This window comes from Aethalodelphis obliquidens, unplaced genomic scaffold, assembly GCF_003676395.1.
Source record: "Aethalodelphis obliquidens isolate GAN/ISIS:26980383/991018 unplaced genomic scaffold, ASM367639v1 scaffold4, whole genome shotgun sequence".
Taxonomy (NCBI): Eukaryota; Metazoa; Chordata; class Mammalia; order Artiodactyla; family Delphinidae; genus Aethalodelphis; species Aethalodelphis obliquidens.
In genome coordinates, this window is record NW_020837948.1 from 83,464,453 (window position 1) to 83,485,179 (window position 20,727).

General features: G+C 45.1%; 1 protein-coding gene across 1 annotated transcript in view; it reads left to right on the forward strand.

Moving 5' to 3' along the window:
• MROH2B (maestro heat like repeat family member 2B) overlaps positions 1–20,215 on the forward strand; it is a 60,443-nt gene extending 40,228 nt beyond the window's left edge. The window contains 19 exon segments of the mRNA XM_027101271.1: positions 89–184; positions 441–530; positions 853–918; positions 920–983; positions 3,020–3,117; positions 5,921–6,073; positions 8,217–8,374; positions 8,899–9,024; positions 9,498–9,686; positions 10,960–11,100; positions 11,503–11,617; positions 12,252–12,293; positions 12,295–12,408; positions 12,659–12,832; positions 17,137–17,292; positions 17,628–17,762; positions 18,442–18,544; positions 19,584–19,649; positions 20,109–20,215. Coding sequence (XP_026957072.1) covers positions 89–184; positions 441–530; positions 853–918; positions 920–983; positions 3,020–3,117; positions 5,921–6,073; positions 8,217–8,374; positions 8,899–9,024; positions 9,498–9,686; positions 10,960–11,100; positions 11,503–11,617; positions 12,252–12,293; positions 12,295–12,408; positions 12,659–12,832; positions 17,137–17,292; positions 17,628–17,762; positions 18,442–18,544; positions 19,584–19,649; positions 20,109–20,215 — 2,193 coding nt within the window.
• Positions 20,216–20,727: the final 512 nt, after the last annotated feature.

A 20,727-nucleotide genomic window follows, 5' to 3' on the forward strand; every position in this document is an offset into this window, starting at 1 on the left:
GGGGCGAGGCCCGAGGGGAGTGCAGAGTGGAGTAGAATGAATGAACTTGCTCCCCGCGGCCTGACCCTCACACTCACTTTGATTTCAGTTTCTCTACGAACGATCCATGGATGCTCTGGGGAAGCTGCGGAGGACCATGATGTGGGATAACGTGAAAGCAGAGGACTGTCAAGAAATGGTCAACGTGAGTAGGGCCACTGCTCAAAATGACTCCCATAGTCCCTAATCGGTGCTCCAAGGCACCCTCCAAACTCTGCCTCATCCTCGTCACAGGGACTCGTCCAGCCCGACCCACGTGGCCCACCACGTAGGGCCAGTCCACTTAAAAAGGGTTTGTGGGGAGGCCAGCACCCTGTTCCAGAGGAGGCAGAGCGAGAGCGAGAGAACGAGAGCGAATGAATACGAGGATACTAAGGAAAGACCTACTTTTTGACCAACAGCTTCTCCAAATGTGGCTTGTTTCACAAAAAGAGTGGGAAAGGGAAAGAGCCTTCCAGATCACCGCAGAAGTGCTGACAAACGATACTGAGGTAAGGAAGCCCCTAAAATGGATGGATGGCATTGCTTGCTAACAGCAGGGACCCCTGAGGCCGCTGGAATCCAAAACTTGTGGTTGACGGATCTCCAGTCCCAGGTGGAGTCTTTCTGGAGAACCACCAGCGAGGTCTGTCCTAACCCAGAGCGTCTTTGCTCGCTTGCTCGCTTACTTGACCACTGCCCTTAAAGTCCAAAAGTCCATTCTATTCTAAGGGCCTGCACGGAAGGAACAAGGGACTTAATATCCAGCGTTGGGACTATCCTGGGACATCGTCAAGCCACCCCGTCACCTTGGGGTCCCCCTTTGTCCCGCAGGCACCAGAGAACTTTAAAATCGGCTCACTCCTCGGCCTCCTGGTTCCTCACTCCTGTGACACCTCACTCCTGTGACACCTCCATCCGCCAGGCGGCTGCTAGCTCGGCTATTAGTCTGTTCTGCATAAAAGGTGAGGGAAGGATGTGAAACCCACAGATGCAGAGAAGATACCTGTTTTCTTTTGTTCTCAGCTTTTCTCCTCGTCCATCTCTCTCCTTCCTCCTCTCTCTCTCTTTCTCCTCCCCCAGTTCAGCCATTTCTGAGTTCTGATACCCTAATTATGTCACACAATTTGTCTCTCTTTTAGATCCTTTTTCCTCAGTGGCTCTGCTTTCTGGTTTTTTAAAATAAAGATAACACCACCAGAGCATGATAAAGAGTCATTAAAGCAGGTAAAATGTTTTGAGAGAGTCTGATTTAAATCACACAGCAATTGGGCATATTAGCAAAGCTTTCTCTATCACACGGCTTTCTTCCAGAGGAAATTGCACTATTATTATGGTGCTAAAGTGCCTTTCAGAGTTTCCTAAGAGAGATAACTTTGTGGAGGTTTTTCCAGCTTGCATAGCAGGACCTCTGTCTGCTCTGCCAGGACACGTGAGTAACTGTCAATGTCAAGAAATATAAGGAATTTTAAAACATCAGTCTCAGGCTGAAACCAACACTCAGGGCTTCCTGATTAAATCCAGGTTAAATAAGCAGGTGTTTGGCCGAGCTGGGCCCTGCATCGTATGCACAGTTCTCTGCAGACCAGGTGCAGCCAGGAACACTCAGCCAGGTTGACTGCAGCTCATGCCCACCCTCGGCTCTTCATTCTCTTAGGTACTCGGCAAACATTTCTTGAATGACTTTTCATGTGTCAGGCACTGTTCTGATGCTGGAAGCACAGAGATATTATAATTCTAAGATTCGCATAAGAAAAGTCTGTTAGGTTTGCTGTGCAAAAGCTTTTGAGCCAAAAGATGGAATTTGGTTGGGGGCAGAGGGTAGAGTCAGTCAAAAAGGCCAAACTATTCAACAGAGCCCGAATAGGTTTCTTGGGCTATGGGACAGTCAAGGGACAGTCCCTTGGGATATGGGAAGATAATTCATGAAGGATATATGCTTTTACCAAAGCCAGGGGGAAAAAAATGAATTAAGGAAGTGAGAACTAAAGGACCATTTTAATAAGAGAAGAAATGTGCCAGAGAGGGACCTCATAGGAAGAAAGGAATTAGAATTCTATTATTGTTCTACCCAGTCTCCCTTTAGTGTCCTTTATTTTCCTGAAACATGCAAAGTTCAGGTCCTTAAATATTCTTTGTTAACAAGAAATCCCATACTTCATTATTCACGTTAACTCTTTTTCTTGGTTGACCAAATAAATATGGTAGAGAGAGAGAAAAACGATGATTATTTTTTTTTTTACTAGATACAAGTAACTAGTGTGATACTAAATTAAATACCCATTTAATACTCATGGGTGTTGTTCAGTCAGTTGTTAAAGCAGATGAGGGATCTGAGGTTAAGAAATTTACCAGTTGCTTGGACAATTGAAAGCAGTGGAGCTGGACTCTGAGCCCAGGTCGTCTGCCCATTGGCTAGGCTGCCTTCCAGAGTGGTTCAGGTGTGCCTTTCCACAATTACTATACTCCATTCAAACAACAAACAGAATATCATTACCGTTTAGGTCTGCATTTACAAATTGATATCAACAGTCACTTAACACAGTTGCTGATGTTCCTATTACAATGGTTGCCTTACCATTTCCTCCAAAGTGGCTCAGTGCAGAATGGAGCTCCAACAGAGACAGCAGTATAGCAGAGGAGTAAGAGCCTGGGCATTGGTGTCAGACCAGGGTTCAGGTTCCAGCTCTCCTATCTTTACTAACTGCGTGATCCAGCCAAATGGCTTTACACCTCTCTACCTCAGCTTTCTCAACTGCAAATAACCTCAGATCATCTTTAGGAGCAATGAGATCATTACATGTAGAGTATTTAGCATGCTGCTGGCATGCAGAAACTACTCAATCAGTGTTTGATCTTATGCTCACCATCTAATCAGACAGGCTTCAGTGGGTTTGTTAAAGGCATCCAGCAGCTGAATTAGTGTCACATCAAAATACAGACAGCTTCTTCAACCCCTATCAGCTCTTTGAACTCCTATGTCACCCTTTGTTGATTGTAGGCATTCGCCTGGAAGTGGAAAGACTACAGGATTTGCAGGAAGGGCTGCAATGTGATGATGTGCAGGTCCAGATCAAGATTTCCTCCAAAATAGCAAAGGTGAAAGATATGGAGGACTGGCCAAGGGATGTAAGGATGATTCAGGGTTGATTTCCAAATGAGTCAGCTGTGTACACCCCGCTACCCAGGAGGGCAACAGCCTAGCCATTCTAGCTGAATGAAAGACCTTTGTCCACTCATTTATTAACTCTGGGTCCATGTGCACAGGCAACACCTGCTACTGATCATTTCATACTCTGGGAAACCTGGGGAACCAAGTGGCCCTCTCCAGGGTGAGGGAGGCAGTGGGGTGGAATGGAAGGAACAGGACTTTGGGGTCGATCAGACGCACTCCGTGTGCACTGCTTGAAGTGTGTGCCCTGGGTGATCAGTCTCATCTTAAAAATAAAAATGCATAACCTCCCTCTCAGAGCTGTTGTGAGGACTGGCCTATCAAGTCATTCATTTATTCATTCGCCTAATATGCCCTGTGCACCTACCACATGCCACACTTTTTTCTAGGCTCTAAGGATAGGAACGCCTGCCCTCATTGAGCTTGCATCCTAGTAGATGGAGCAGCCAGATAAATATGATGTCAGGTAGTGACAACTGAGAAAAATAAAATCAAGGAAGGGAATAAAGAGTACGGGAGGGGTGATCCCCTAGGAAGGCCTCTCTGAAAGGGAGAACCATGAAGACATCTAGAAAAGAACATTCCAGGCAGATGGAAACAGCATGTGCAAAGGCCCTGAGGTGGAGAAAGAAGTGGGTCATGAGATCCAAGAGACAGCCCAGAGCTGATTGAAGTGCCTTCCAGGACTTGTTAAGGATCTTGGCTTTTATTCCAATTGGAAACAAAAGCCAGCAGAGGGTTTTGAACAGAAGAGTCAAGACCACTAGGTACACTGTGGCAGTTGTGAAATGTACAAGGGCACCCTTGTGTGAGGCAGCATCATTCCTAACGTGGACATTATAGGTTTATATGTGTATTATGGCAGTTATCCACAGAAGGCAGTAAAGGGTCCAACAAACTCAGTCACTGTGACAATAACAGAGAACTCTCTTGAGAACAGGGCACTTTTCCTAATTTGCAAAAGCTCCTTATGGGCTAGTGGTGGTTCTGCGAGGAGGAATGTGACTGGACTTGTATTTTCTGAAGGGTCATCGGGCTGCCATGTTGAGACTAAACTATAGGCTGGCAAGACTGAAACTAGTGAGGTTAGTGTGCAGGAAACTGTAAGAATCTACATATGAGATTAGGTGGCCTGGACTAAGGAGGCAGCAGCGGGGATGAGAAGGTGATGAGGACATAGGAGACAAGCCCGTGGGGGACAGGGAGGGAACATATGTCAAATGCCTAAGAAAGTGTCTGATGCATGAGAGGTGCTCGAAAACATGAATTCCCTTTCTTCCTTTCTTCCTAAGCCAATATCCATCCCAATATGAAAAAAAAAAAAACATAACTGTTGAGCTTGGACCCAGGCAGGCATTTCGTGTTATACAAAACAGAGGCACGAGTCTAGGCCTTGATCTTGGAGCCATGGTAACTCAGAAACCGGATGGGATATGCAACGACTCGTGAAAAGGAACTCATTTCCCCTCAAAGATGGTTCTACCAAACATCATCGGGCCATTTAATACTGGAGGAAGTCGGTTGTGAATAGGAATGTTTTCATACCCACAAACTCATAATCATGACCATCTTGCTTGGCTAAAGCCCCAGATAATGCTCCTGGACTTTACTCAAACTTCTAACTTTTCACCTCCCCTGCCTGTGTTTTCATTCATACACACGGAGAGACATATACAACCAAACATTGTGTATAGTTCTTGTTTAGAGACCAAAATTGCAAAGTTTTTCTTTTCTTCACTTTTTATTGACTACGCTTGATCTTGAAACATGCAAAAGCAAAAGACAGCGTTCATGATAATTCACCCTCTGTGTGAAGTAAGTCAGAAAGAGACAAACAAATACCATATGCTGACACATATATACGGAATCTAAAAAAAAAAAAAAGGTTCTGAAGAACCTGGGGGCAGGACAGGAATAAAGACACAGACGTAGAGAATGGACTTAAGGACACGGGGAGGGGGCAGGGTAAGCTGGGATGAAGTGAGAGAGTGGCATGGACATATATACACTACCAAATGTAAAATAGCTAGCTAGTGGGAAGCAGCCGCATAGCACAGGGAGATCAGCTCGGGGCTTTGTGACCACCTAGAGGGGTGGGATAGGGAGGGTGGGAGGGAGGGAGACGCAAGAGGGAGGAGATATGGGGATATGTGTATATGTATAGCTGATTCACTTTGTTATACAGCAGAAACTAACACACCATTGTAAAGCAATTATACTCCAATAAAGATGTTAAAAATAATAATAATAATTCACCCTCTGTGTGGATGCTGTGAGACACCGGGTATTTAGCACAGCACTTAGTACACAGTGATAGATTTCCTGAATTTTCAAGCCTAGCTATTCTTTGGCAGACACAAGACTTATTTCTATGATATATGAAATGTATGTGAAAGTACTTTATAACATATAAAATGGCATATAAACATTATGCATTATTTTTCCTTTATGGGGTATGATGTAACTTCAGGTTTGCAGAGGAAATTGCCTTGGCAGGCCTGAAATTTAATAAATAATGAAATGATCAAGAGATAACTTCAAGGGAAGTTTACTTAAAGTTGAAAGGTGTTGTCTATGTCCTATTTTAGTATTGTCTCTGGTCTCTATGGCCCCAGTCACATGCTAACTTTGTGGAAATCCCAGTGGTTTCTATTATCCTAAAACCAAGAATAGGCCTCCAGATATGAAGTGAGGTGGCTGATGACATGAGTCTTTCTGGTTCGTTCTCAGATTGTCAGGAGACTCATTCCAAGTGAAGAAATGCTCATGTTCCTGGGGGAAACCCTGGACGGTCTGGAGAGCCTCAACCCCACGTGTACAAAGGCATGTGGCATCTGGATGATCGCTGCCCTGAAGGAGCAGGGAGCTGCTTTAGAAGATCAGGTGAACCAAGAGCCAATCTGACAACTGAGCAGAATTCTAACACTTCTGAGATGCCAATACCAGAAGTAGGTCGCCACTTCTCAGTTGGTCCTCTGATGGGCCACAGGCGGGAGTGCACACGGCCTCAAGAGGCCTCAACAGAGACCCAAGTTGCGTGTGAACAGCCAGGCTCACACTGAGTGCCTGTCTAGGCACTCAATTGCTTCTCTAGTCTGTGATGATAAGAACTTTACAGACTGCCACGCTCTGGTCAGAGTCATGTGGATCATGGAAAACTGGGTTGTGAGGTCTGCAAGGATGAGCGTGACCTTGTGAACGAATGCCTTTAAGATGGCCACTGAGGGCCAAGAGAATTTTCTAATCCCACTGCCACTCTGCGAGCTGCTCTTGAACACCCCTTAGGTATTTTCTGGTAAAGAAGGCTGTCATTGGGGAATTGACTAAAAGAAAAGTCTCAGTCCCTCCTACCAACTGGAAAGCAGAGAGAACAGGATTTAAATTCAGGAAGCCTGGTTAAGAGCTCCAAATGGAGATACTCTGTTCTCTCTCTTAAAGTCAGAAACAGAACACCAGCAATTCAGAGATTGAGGAGGAAAAGAATCTTTAACTCAATAAAGGCTTTCCAAGGGGAACAGGAGGAGGAAGTTATGGTCCCCATAGCCCAGAATCAACCACCCTAAATTTAAAATTTTTCCAAAGCATGGCTTTTAGAAATGACCTCTGTGCTAATTACTGTCCAATCAGCTTTTTTCAAAATCATTCATTGAGTACATACTATGTGGCAGGCCCTGGGCCAGTCATGAGAGAATCAAAGGTTAATAGATTTGGAATGTCCATGTATTTGTGTGTTTAGCATAAAAGGGGAAGTTGTTCACACACTAAGTAAAGGCTTACAAGAGGGACCTAAATCCTCTCCAAGAATCATTGAAATGGGACTGTGTGGTATTCATGTTTGCAGGATATTTATGATTAAGGAATTATAATTCTGAGAAAATATTATATTTACCTAAAAGTGTCTATCCAAAGTAAGCGGGAAAAATTTCCACTAGAAGCAAATGTTCTTTAGCATGGAGACATGCCCTTGCCCATGTCAAAAGCCAGATGTGTAATATCATTCCCCACTGCACAGAGATTAACACCCAAACTCAGAAAGGTGGCCCTCAAATGCCCTTTAGCACCTGGCTTCATCTTTCCTATCAAGTTATCTTCCTTTTATCACCTTCGTTCTTTCTTTGCTCCAAACTGGACCATTCTCCTATTCCATAAACTTTTTCCACATTTGCCTCTACCATGCTCTCATGACATTTTTCTATATAGATTTTATGTTTTTACAGCCATCACATTCACAGCAAAATGGAGCTGAAGGTACAGAGTTCCTGTATACCTCCTGTCTCCACACTACCCACATCCCACATCACAGTGGTACATTTGCTACCATCGATGAACGCACATTGACACATCATATAATCACCCAAAAGTCTCAGTTTACGTTAGGGTTTAGTCTTGGTGTTAAATGTATAATGACACGTGTTCACCACTGTAGTATCATAAAGATTAGTTTCACTGCTCTCTAAACCCTCTGTGCTCTATTCTCATGGTGTCTGATTTTACATCTTTACCTGTGCTCTTCCTTCTGATGAGGATGACCTTCCCCACCATCTCCACCTTGCCTTTTGGAATTGCTATATATCCTTTGAGACCCAGGCCAGATGTCCCTCCACAGTAACCTCAGTTACTTCTGGATTCCCCTATCAGTCCTGTACCTCTTGTACACCATTTGCCATACAGAGCCTTCTGCACAGCCCTTGGGTATATGGCTGATGTCCTTTATGAGACCACCCATTCCTTTAGAGAAAGGGCTACATCTTATTCATCCCTGGTAAATGCCCCACAGTGCCCAACACAGCACCTGGCATAATGCAGCCTTTCGCTAAATGTTTGCTAAATTGATTTAAGGATAAATGCCCAATTTATCAATAATCGTCCTGAGCAAGAGATAGGCCATGTGTAGAATCAATTGCTTTTTTAACATTATTTCTAATTCATCAACCACCGCCTACAATATGCTGACCGTACGTGACCTAAGCCATCCACGGAGAGGAAAACTGGCAACTCAGTGTTTGATTTGGCTTTTTCTTTTTAGCTGTTGGAGATCTTGGGCATAATTTACCATCACATGCCGGTCCTCAGACAAAAGGAGGAAAGTTTTCAGTTTATGCTGGAAGCCATCTCCCAAATAGCCAGCTTTCACATGGATGCAGTTGTTGCCAACCTTTTACAGAAGCCTCTGCCCTTTGACAGGTTGATTCTAACTGAGTTGGTCCCTTTTCCTAGGGAAGGCCACTCTGTAAGGTATTGGGGAAGAATCTGTGGTTTGAGAGAAAGATAGCAAACAAAAGTTGAAAACACCTCACCTGAATAATTTCAAAAATGGTGTTTGAATCACAGGTAATGGTTTTCCAAGTATTTTTCAAATATATGTCCTCATTGGATGATGAGAGTTTTAGGAGTGTGTGTGTGTGTGTGTGTGTGTGTGTGTGTGTTTATTTAATAGGAATAAGTGAGTATTAGAAAGTGACTATTTCTTCCCTTTCTGGTTGCCTAAAATGAATCTACATGAGAGGTTTCTGTCTTGATGGACATTAACAAACCTCAGCAACCCAAGGCCAGAATGCTAGATTGTTAAATAAAACATCCTTATTATCCCCATGTCCATCCGTCCTTGCAACTGTGATTAGTCATAATGTGGTTTTAGAGTGGATCAGATGAAAAAGCTCACATCCCAAGGAGCAGAGCCTTATCGGCTTCCTGCCGTGCTTCCCTAGTGACACAAAGACACCGTGGAAGGCTCTGGCTGAGAACCCAGCCTCCAGTGGCAAACTCTTGCGAGCCTTAATAGACAAACTGGAGAATGAGTTAGAAGATGACCTCCCGGGGACAGAGGCGATCTCGATGAGTTGGACAACCTGCCACCCGCCCGGGATGCCGCCCCACTCCATCCCACCTGGCACTGGGTGATGTAGCATTAATCGCACTTCTTCCCCTCTCATACCCCGGTTTTAAATCAATTCCAGTTTATATTGGACAAATATGGCAGTGATTTTGTCTGCAGTTGATCATGTTCAGAAGGAAATTTCTCATCAGCCCAAAGAAAATCTGTGTCTCTGTATTTCCAAATTAGTCTTCAAGATATCCACTTGTTATTGAAAGACCCCGATACTGGTGCCCCCTGGAGTTTGGAGTCGCCCCACATGGTAGCCCTGAGAGAGAAACACAGCAGGAGTTAAGAAGTTTCCAGACAAATAGACCCTCCCTTTTCTATGTGCTTTTACCGCAAGTGTGGTCAACCTGGAAAGCAATCCTTTGTAGAGAAAACAAACTGGAAGATCAGCCCTGCCTGACCACAGGGTCCTTTCTCCCCTCAGGTGGCCTGTGCAATTTATGAAGTGGTGTCGACAGGCACCCCTGTCGCAGGCCTGTACCCAAAGCTGTTCGCCCTTTTCCTGAAGCTGGTCAGCTGCACACTGGGCCAGAAGATGCCCACGTCGACCCTAAACCGCCGCCGGCGGGTGATGCAGCAAGGGGAGCGGCAGCAGATCGCAGACCCCTGCAGGTAAACAGCCAGGCGGAGAGGGACTTCCAGAGCAGTCCTGACCCGACTCCAGAAGGGGCTGGCATGGCCTCAACTACCCGTGAAGAAACAAGGCCCCTCCATCCTCGAGCCTCGTAGCTCTTCTTCCCTGGGTACCCGGCATAGTTGCCCAGAACGGTCATACAACGAACAAGCAGTTATGTCCTCTTCCCTAGAGGGCCCAATCCACTTCCTTTGTTTTCTTTCATTGAGACCTTTCAAGGAAAGTTGGAATTCTGTGATTTTCAAGGCCACCAAGGAAAGAATATAAAATAAAAATAAATACCACATTTCCTCAAATCTAAGACTTCTCCAGTTGAACGAAGCAACATTATTTCGTGTAACATTGAGAAAGGAAAAAAAAAAAAAAGAGTCCCAATTAAGTCATGAATCAGTGCTTTCTTATACTATTAAATTTGCATTTTATATTGATCCAAAAAGCTCTCTGAGGATTAGTAGGTATAGTTATCCTTTATCACACTGCTCTGCTTTCCTGTTTTTTTGCATTAACTTTTTGTTCCGATGTCAAATCAACCTTTTTTTTTTTTTTTTTGCGGTACACGGGCCTCTCACTGTTGTGGCCTCTCCCATAGCGGAGCACAGGCTGCGGACGCGCAGGCTCAGCGGCCATGGCTCACGGGCCCAGCCGCTCCGCGGCATGTGGGATCTTCCCGCACCAGGGCACGAACCCGTGTCCCCTGCATCGGCAGGCAGACTCTCAACCACTGAGCCACCAGGGAAGCCCCCAATTCAACCTTTTTAAAGACATTTTAAATAGCAGTTAGGCTCAGCACATGTAGTTCCAATAGTACATGTAACTTTACTAAAATGCCCACAGCTCAAAGAGCCATACCTAAATCCATGCATGTACACGCATTGTATACACAGGCAATACCAACTGCATCACAACTACTGTCTGGCCAACAATTGCAACGCACTATCCATCGCGAGATGCATCCTGATTTCCAAGGTGCTGTTTTGTTTTAGAATCAGTGAAACAACCTCCATTCATCCAGGAGTGAGCGAGCATTGCAGGGAACATTTTTTTAAAAAAGAAACACAATGTGCTGTATTTATTCTGTAGAATACAGTGTTTACGAGTGACCAGATCCACACATATCAATATAGAGCCCCAAGACATAATAAGTGAAAATACAGAATACAGACAGCTTGATGATATTTATTAAGGACTTGGGGATTCACAATTCCTTGCATGGTACTGACTTACTTTTGTGGTGCCAACTGTCTCCTTCAGGCTCTCGACTACAACTCTGAAGTGTGTGCAGGCCCAGGCCACGAAAGAAGGGCTGGCCAAAGAATCTGATGACGGGGACAACATGTGGACCCTCCTCAGCAGTCCCAGTAGGCACCACATAGGAGTCTGTGCACTGGCCAGGTAATGTGCAGATACTCCAGAACTGGATACGAAGGAAAACACTGAAGACAAAGTAAAAATGCAACGCAGGCAACTTCACTGACAGCAATTGATTCAGTAAGGACTTAAGAGTCCAGGAGAAAAAAACAGGGAAGAAAGAGCAAAGGGGTTGGGAAGAGACAGTAGAATCAGCCCCAAACTCACCAACCCCGCAGAAAATAGTGATACAATGAACACTTTTAGGCAAACTACACTTCAATCGGGCACTTGGATAGGCTATTATAAAGTTAAGCCTTGGTGCTCTTTCCTTTTTAACATTCGTTTTTGGATCATTTAGTTTCCTGATAGAGAAATAGACTAAAGTGTCTTCCACTGTTTAGAAAGAAAAAAGCCTCTGCTACAGTGGGAGCCTTGGTTTTCTAGGAGCATGGTAGCGTGGCAACACAGACTCATTCCAGACATCACGAAACAACTCTTCCCATCCCTGACCTCCTCCTCGGAGAACTACCGGATAACGGGCGCAGCTTCCTTCTCTGAGGCAAGGGAGCACAGCCATCCCAGCAGGCTCGTTGGGACCCAGTGGGGTATTTCTCTCAGGAGTTCAGTGGGAATTTGAGCCACGGAAGAGGGACCGTCTCTGGGATCTTTGGCAATGGAGAGATCCAGCTATTGCCAGACACACAGTACCTGAGCAGAGAGAGGGAGAAAGAGAGAGGAAAAAGAACCCAGCCTCATCCTCTTCCTGCCCTGTGGTCTGCAGACATCAACTCCCAAGACAGAGAAGGGTAGAGAATCAACCTGGACGGGACAAAACAAAATGCAACCAACAAATATATTATGGTCCTTTCAAATTCCAGGATAAAGGCTGACCCAGCCAATGCAAAGAAGGAAATTATCAGTAACTCCTGTTTTCCCTGCTCCATGTTTCCATTTAGATTAGAAATACCTTCTTCACTAGGTATTTTGGTTCTCATCACCACATAACCTTGACCTGCGGGGTGCTCACTTCCAGAGCTTAGTTCCTGCCAGACATTTGAATTCACCCGAGGGCTCCCTCCTCTGCCCCACAAGCAGCTGGGGCCCTACTCTTTAATCATAGCTATAATGCCTTTGGAACTCTCCTGAAGGGCAGCCCTCCCCTGAACTAAAGGGGAGGAGTGTGTCACTTTCAGCTCAGGAAGGAGCCAATCCTTCGGAAGCACGGGAATCTACGGGGATGTGCTGATCTTGATGGTTCAGAGTGCCTGGGGCTCCAACGCCATTCTGAGGCAAATGGCCATCTGAGGGCTCGGTAACAGCGCTTCTGGAGCCCCTCACAAGGTAAAAGGAGTTTGGGGGGGCTCGCAAAATAGTCCATCTAAGTAGAGTTTTAAAATAATTATTTACTAACCCACACCCCGTGGTTGCATAGAAATTAAGTGAAAATCCAAATAAGTCGCTGAAGTGGTGGCTCTTGGGTTGAAGGACACGTGACCCTAAAAGAATGTCAATCCCCTTATCTGGGGTCTCCTACCCTATTCCAGATACACACAGAACAATTTTCGAGATTAAGAGACCTTATTTCAAAATAGTAAAGAAGCGCAAGCAGATAAAGTTAGAATCTATCGTCAGAGGCCTCTATCACCTGGCCCGCACCGAGGTCGTCTGTGAAAGCTTGAAGGCTCTAAAAAAGATCCTGGAGCTGCGCACAGACCGAGATGTAAGCTTCTACTTCAAAGAAATAGTGCTGCAAACAAGAACCTTTTCTGAAGACGTAAGTGAGCCTGTTCAGGAATCCTCCCTCCCCGGAAGTGAGTGCAGGTAGTGCTTATAGCAGAAAGAGGTTCAGGTAGTGCTTGTAGCAGACCAGTTTGGTGTCCATTTGCATGCCTTGGCCTGCCCTAGAAATCACCTGCCCCAGAGGTCACCTGCCCCAGAGATCACCTGCCCCAGAAGTCACCTGTTCAATTCCTGTGCAGCCTGTTGGCTTCCTGTGTGTCTGCCTGAGGGTATTCTCTGGCCCAGGAATCATGATTGGTTTGAGCAAGGTGGGCCGGATGTGTTGGGAAAGGACCCTCCAACAACAAGAAAAGAGAGTTTGTAGATAAACTCCCTGGCTTCCTCACCCCTCAGAAGGATGGTGCTCCACTTGCCCATAGGGGTACCACACTCACTAATGTTCCCTTTCGTAGCTCTCCTCTCTTGCCTATCATGCTTCCTGGGCCCACCTCCCAGATAAGTGACTTACACCTAAATCCCCATCTCAAAGTCTGCTGTTGGGATGAACCGGTTTGCAGGGTACAAATGGAGACACAGGTGTAGAGAACAAACGTATGGACACCAAGGCGGGAAACAGGGGGTCGGGGGGATGAACTGGGAGATTGGGATGGACATATATACACTAATATGTATAAAATAGAGAACTAATAAGCTGCTGTATAAAAAATAAATAAAGTTCAAAAATTCAAAAAAAGGAAAAAGAAAGTCTGCTGTTGGGGGTACACAGCTTATGACAGTACTCCCTACAGGGCTAGATGTTATTGCCTCCAACACTACCTTTTCCACGTGCAAGATTTCAAAGACTCAAAATGCTCGCGCAGTTGATTTCATCCAGGAGTCAGTATACTGCCCCATGGCTCACTGGCCAAATTCGACCTGGAGCATCTTTTTGTAAATGAAGTGTTATTGGAACACAGCCATGCTCATTGGTTACATATTATCTATGGCAGCTTTCACACTTCGTCCCGCAGAGCTGATTAGTTGTTACAGAAACCGTGTGGCCCGCAAAGTCTAAATTATTCACTGTTTGGCCTTTTACGGAAAAAATTTGTCAACCCCTGACATGGTTTATAGCCCTCATTTAAAAAAAGATCAGTCGGGCTTCCCTGGTGGCGCAGTGGTTGAGAGTCCGCCTGCCGATGCAGAGGACACGGGTTCGTGCCCCGGTCCGGGAAGATCCCACATGCCGTGGAGCGGCTGGGCCCGTGAGCCATGGCCGCTGAGCCTGCGTGTCCAGAGCCTGTGCTCCACAACGGGAGAGGCCACAACAGTGAGAGGCCCACGTACCGCAAAAAAAGATCAGTCAACAACAATCCTAGGCAAAGGAAGGTCATTTTTCTTTATACCTTCTGGGAAACCAGATTTTATTATTTCGTTTTGGTTTATTCACTGACATCAATGTAAAAAATCTGTTTCATATCTAACTTAAATCTATTTTTTGTGATCTAAACCTGCCTGCTCCTGTTATGTGGTCAGAGGAGATGGAAATTTCTGGCTGCCTCCTCCAATGCATCCTTCTTAAACATTAAGGCTTTATTAAATTACCTATTCATCTGATAGTCTCCAGACTGAAAAGTCCTTATTTCCTTCATTATTTACCATAAACCTAATTTTTCAGCTCCTTAAATATTTTATAAGCCAGTGACTGTGTTGTATCCCTAAATGAGACCTGAGAAGTATTAAATAGAATCTAAAGAAAAATTGCCTCTCAAATCCAATCTTTTCCTATTTATTCACTCCAAATTTTTTTAATCTTGCCCTTTCTTCCTGACTCTTTAGCAATTTATTAACTACACCAACCTCCAGACTGCAGTCTGCAACACTCTACCTCAGTCAAACGTCCTCCAGCATTGTATTTTTCAGTTTCTCTTGTTTGTGTACTAGCCTAAACCTGGCCTTTGAGAGCAGCGTTCTGCTGGTTTCCAACTATTTTCTCCAGTGTACCAATATTTACTTTTTTTTTTTTTCGCGGTACGCGGGCCTGTCACTGTTGTGGCCTCTCCCATTGCGGAGCAATGGCTCCGGACGCGCAGGCTCAGCAGCCATGGCTCACAGGGCGCAGCCGCTCCGCGGCATGTGGGATCTTCCCGGACCGGGGCATGAACCTGTGTCCACTGCATCGGCAGGCAGACTCTCAACCACTGCGCCACCAGGGAAGCCCCAATATTTACTTTTAATTCTCATCTTGTCCCCAAAAATACTTACTGGGCTCTCACTCAATTTAGTATCTTCTGTAAAATAATGAAGATGTTCTTTTTTTCATTACACAAATAATTGATGACCATCTTTAACAACAAAGGGTTAAAGTCAGCCCTACAGAGCCCCATCTGTTAGGTTTCCCTGGACTGTTGCTGATCCAATGATGGTAACTCTCTTGGATCTGAGCCTCCAATAATCACAAGTCAATCTACAAGTTTTGTGGTCAAGAGAATATTTCTCAGTCGTAATGCATAAGAAAAAAAAGAACAACTAAAGTCTATCTGGTTGTTAGGTTAGACCTTTCGCATTCCTAATAGGTATCAATTTCATCACATTTGCATAAACGTAAAGTTTGACAAAAATTGAGTCTTAGTCATGACATGCTATTTACAGTCCTATAACGCTCTCTTTCTGCAAATATATTCAACTATGATACTTTGCCCCTATATTTTTCTGTAGATTAAGCATACAATTCTGTAATCTCTAAATTTTCTCTGTCTTCTCTTCAATATTTAAGTACTTTGTTGAAAATCTAAAAATATGGCTACACTTTGAAAAAGTGGTAGAACAGAAAATATTGGCTGCTGTCCCATGCTCTAGGACCTGTTCACTGCTATTTCCCACGCTGGCACCTGAGTAAAACTTTAATATCTCTCCCAGCACCCAAAACACTTTACCCCTTCTCTTTTCTGTTTTTTCATCATCCCAATTGGTTGATTCTCCCTTGACCTATCATTAGGTCTTTGATTTTAGAAAATTCAGAGGACTCTTTTTAAGTAAATACCTCTCTACCTTTTAGATACTTTGTTACTGGTTTGCTTTCTTTTTCTAAAAAGAGATCTTTAAAATATATACCTTGACCTTACTCCTAGTACATTTAAAGAACAGTTCTACTTACACTTCCCTTCTATGAGGTCACATCTCATGTTATTCAATTAACTTTTCTAGCCTTTTCCTAACAAGCCATCTTTATTCTTTTATGGAAGATCTTTGTTAACTTCCTTTTTCATGGCATTTTTGTGTATGTGCCCACTTCTCACACATTTTATTTTGCCATCGAAATAAACTCCTCTATCTTCTCCCCCTCATATTCATAGGAGTGCTTTTTTATTGGCCCTTGTTTGTTGCTAATCTGAATAATATTCTGGGGAATTCCCTGGTGGTCCGGTGGTTAGGGCTCTGCGCTTCCACTGCAGTGGGCATGGGTTCGATCCCTGGTCAGAGAACTAAGATCCTGCATGCCGCGAGGCGCAGCCAAAAAAATTTTTTTTAATTTTTTAAATAAATAAATAATATTCTGCTACTCAGAATGGCTTTTCCTCTCATCCCTCTGCCTTTCTACGGGTATTTGAAACTAGTTTTCTAGATACCCCCCCAAAAAAAAGAATACTTCCAGAAAATTCACCAGAACTCTGAACCATATCAACGAAGTGTCTGAGATAATAGAAGGCCATCTTTCTCCACCACCTTACCCTTTGGCTCTAAAAAGCATTGCCATACTCTGGTTCCTCTTCAGATCACATACATCCTTCATCTTTTACTAAAAAGCACTGCCCACCCTCCTGGACAACAAGCAAGGCAGTTCCATAACTTCACATACAAGAGCAGGGCTAAGCACTTGTTTGTTTATCTGCTCTCTCTCTCTCAGACACAAGGCCCACATTTCTGAGCTTCCTGGAATCCCTCTGGAAAGTATTTGGGATCTTGGAGAAGAGTCCTAGGCCTTGGGCAATTTAGATCAGAGGCCCCATAACTCCAGGCTAATGACGCAATCAGGCTAATTTGTACAAAGCACAGAACAAACAAGCGCCCTCCCGGGCCTTGTGCTGCCAGTACTCCCTGTTTATTACTCCTGTGGTCACATTTCCCCACTAGCTCCTCAGAGTCAGAAACCAAGTCTCCTGCTCTAAATTCATGCCGTGTGGGTAGAGAGCTGCTGGGAAACGAAAGGCATTCTTGGGACACCCAGGGGCTATGCCAAAGGTGCGCCAGGGCTCCAGCCTGCCTCTACGGAAGTGGGAAAGGGCGGGTAAGGTAGGGGCACCAGCTGGGAATGGCCTGTGTGGAGGACTCACCCAAAACACGTATCTGTCAGCACAGGAGCAGGATGATGTGAGGCTGACTGCCGTCCTCTTATTTGAGAATCTGGCATCCCTAACAGGAAGAAGGTGGAAGATTTTTTTTGCTGAAGAAATAAAAAAGAGCATGATTTCGTTCCTTCTCCACCTCTGGGATTCCAATCCCAGGATTAGAACTGTAAGCGGCCCTTGTACAGACACCTGCACCTCCTCCTCTCCCCATGGCCGAGAGGGTGCCGGGAAGCCCGGTCTAGCTGGACCGGAAGCCAGGTCTGAAGGCACCACTCGCAAATGAACCTGAAAACCAATTTTCCCATCCCGGGTGCTTTTTTGCCATCACTTCCCGAGTTTGCGCTTCCATCTTTGAAACTGGGAAGGTGGCAGCACTGACTGTAAAGCCCTCACATCACTGACTTTTACTGCTCCTTTCCCAACACACAACCAGTCAGTGTGTCTTCCCATCTGGAAGGGGAGCCAACATTATGGACTGTGTTGCAGGAAACTGTTCTTCAGGCTTGCCGTGATGTCCTGATCATCTGCATTCCTTTTCTGGGCCTCCAGGAACTCTATGGGGTATTAGACCATCTCCTTGATGGTCAGGATCTACCAAGGGCCAGGGATTTCTACAGGCAATTCTGTGTGAAGCTGGTGCGTGTGCAGTAGGTGCTGCTTCCAAAAAAATGCAGGCCAAGAGTCCAGGCAAGTCCCAGAAGGCAAAGAGCATAGCAAGGAATCCCAGCCAGAGCCAGAACCATCTGGGAAGGACAGCAGTGATTCTGGGTATCCTGTCACATCACCTTCTGCTCTGTCCCCAAGTCCCCACTGGGATCTGTTCTCGATTCCTGAAACTCATCTGTTGATTAGCCCTATAAGCCCCAGTGCCACCCTGATTAAATTTAGAATGAACTAGCCATAACACACCTTCCAACAGAACAATTAATAGCTGTATGCATGCTCACTCCTTTAGATGTGAGCACACATCTAAAGGGCCTATAGGATGCTGAATTTCGTCAAGTGTCGTTTCTCAGTTGCCCTCTTTTCTTTTTTAATTTTATTGAAGTATACAGCTATACTTTACACTATTGTGTTAATTTCTGCTGTACAGCAAAGTGACTCAATTTTACATGTATATATTCTCTTCATATTCTTTTCTATTATGGTTTATCACAGGATATTGAATACAGTTCCCTGTGCTATACAGTAGGACCTCGTTGCTTATCCATCCTATATATAAGAGTTTGCATCAGCTACCCCAAACTTCCAGTCCTTCCCTCCCCTCCCCCCTCCCCCTTTCAGTGGCCCTCTTTGTAACACACATCTCTTCCAGGCAAAGAAAAACCAAGAAATCCTGTGGATCCTCCACACACACTCATTCACCTTCTTCAGCAGCAGCTGGGAGCTGATCAGGAGCGTGGCCACCAAACTCACAGGTGAGGGCACGTCCACGCTCTCCACTCACACAGGTCTGCTCTCTGCCATCCAGTTTTGCTTTGCCTGGAAGCTACCCCAGCGTGAATGCCGATATGACTGGGAAGACCAAAAAAAAAAAAAGAAAAGAAAAACAGGAAAGCCAGAAAGAATTCATTTTACATCTTACAACATCTTCCCTCAAAAGAACCTGTTCTCTTTGCAGACTTACAGTAACAGCTTCTGAATTGCCAACACTCACTTTCTTTCCATCAGACCATTCTCCCTACTGGGTCCTTCGTGCTTCTTCTGGTTCCAAGTCATTGCTCCTTCTTTTCCCCAAGTCTTTGATCCAAGCCTGCTGCCCCTGCCTAAGTGTTTTCCTTTGCATCATCCCTTAATATAAACCATAGTCAACCTTCTAAGCTCAGCTCGAGCTGAGAGCTTTAGCAGCAATCTGATACTAGTGGAAAGTGTGTGGGCGTGGGGACCAGCGGACCTTGGCTCTGCTGTGTGATTCTGGACAAGTCACTTAATTTCTCTGTGCTGCCTCTCTGTCTGATCTATAAAATAAAAGAGGAAAGTAAGTGAATCTCTGAGGATCCTTCTATTAGGAAATTCTAAGTCTTATCATGAAACCCATTCCAACTAATCCAGCCCCCAGCAAACAGGCCCACTTGGTTGGCCACATTTAAGATTGAGTTAAAACCTAAGGACTCTTACTGGATCATGTAGAGGATCCCCCTAACTACACTGTAACTTTTTGGAAGACAGGGACCATAGCTTATTCACGTTTGAAACCCTGACAACTGGCGCCCCCTGGAGGACACGGTGTGACTTTTCCCAAATACATGGTGGGAGAGGGACCATTTCCAGACGTGGCACTCAAGACCCCATAGACATCACCCTCACATCATCCTGGGGGTGCAAAGGGAGTCTATAGCTTTTGCATTCACTAGCTAGATCACTTAACTTCTTACCAGGTGCAGTGTGCCCCGACCTGCTTTCCGTGGCCTGTTCCTCTACAGTGAAATCAGTAACTTTCTCTCCTGTTGATTTTAGATGCCATTGTTCTCAATTTGACCTACCAATATGTGGAGTTAACAGACAGAGAACAGCTGACCACACGCGAGTACCAGCCCTAGCTTCTGCCCAGGGCACTGTTACATTCTTAGAGAAAGAGAAACTAACGCTGCTCCAAGTCCCATGCCAGCCATAAAATCGTAGTGTAAAATCGCCGTGCACCCCATTATCAAGCGTCTCTGACGCTCCCTAGATACTGGAATTTCTCCAGAGTGTAAGGTGACCCCCAGATCCATCCCACTGCAGGCATCATTCCCAACAGACTTCGATTTTCCAATTGTTTATAAACCTACTGCTCACAAGGCAAGGATCTTCTCTTCCCTTATCTCAGTGTTAAAATAAATGCTCAATTTGTGGATCCAAATCCTACCTCTTAGGGTAAAACGTGAGCATGGGGGCCTGAGCCCCACCCAGCACTGACCCTAAGTGGGAGCCTTCCTGTGCTGCACAGCTTGGGCCTTGGCTTTCTTCATTCACTGGACATTGCTATTCTCTCCATTTCAGGGCTCCAAGCACTTCGAAAAGACCCCTGCATGAGTGTCCAGAGAGCAGCCGAAGCTGCCTTGCAAACCCTCTCGAGAAGGTGCAAAGAGATGAGCATCCATCCGTAAACCATCAGGAAATAAACCGCTAGGCCTTTTCTACAACTGACTCTTGTCTTCATCCTCATAACTCACAAACTTGCAACATCTTGAGGAAAGAGACAGCACCTAGTGTGGGGATGTTGAAGTGGTGGTATCTTCCTTACCCTCCAGGCTCTCCCTGGTGGCTTCTGTTAGCAAAAACCACGCCCACCAATTCACTTGAGGAATAACTTGTGATTTGAGCGGTGACAGCCCCATGGCTTTGCATAGGACAGCCCTCTATCTTGGGAAGCTTACATCCCAGCAGGTATCAAAAAATGACAGAACATGAAACAATTCTGCCGCCATTAAGAGGAGAACCACTGCCATTTCTCACACGGAGCCCTTTGGTCTCATATTTTGCCAGCTTTGGCTTACTACTCACACTCTTTCCTCTCTAAAGAACAGTCTTACGACAAACTTTAACCTGTCTATTCTTAAGTTGTAATTTACGTGTCGAGACTGTGCCAGGTACTTTTCCACAAAAGCCCCTTTCTGAC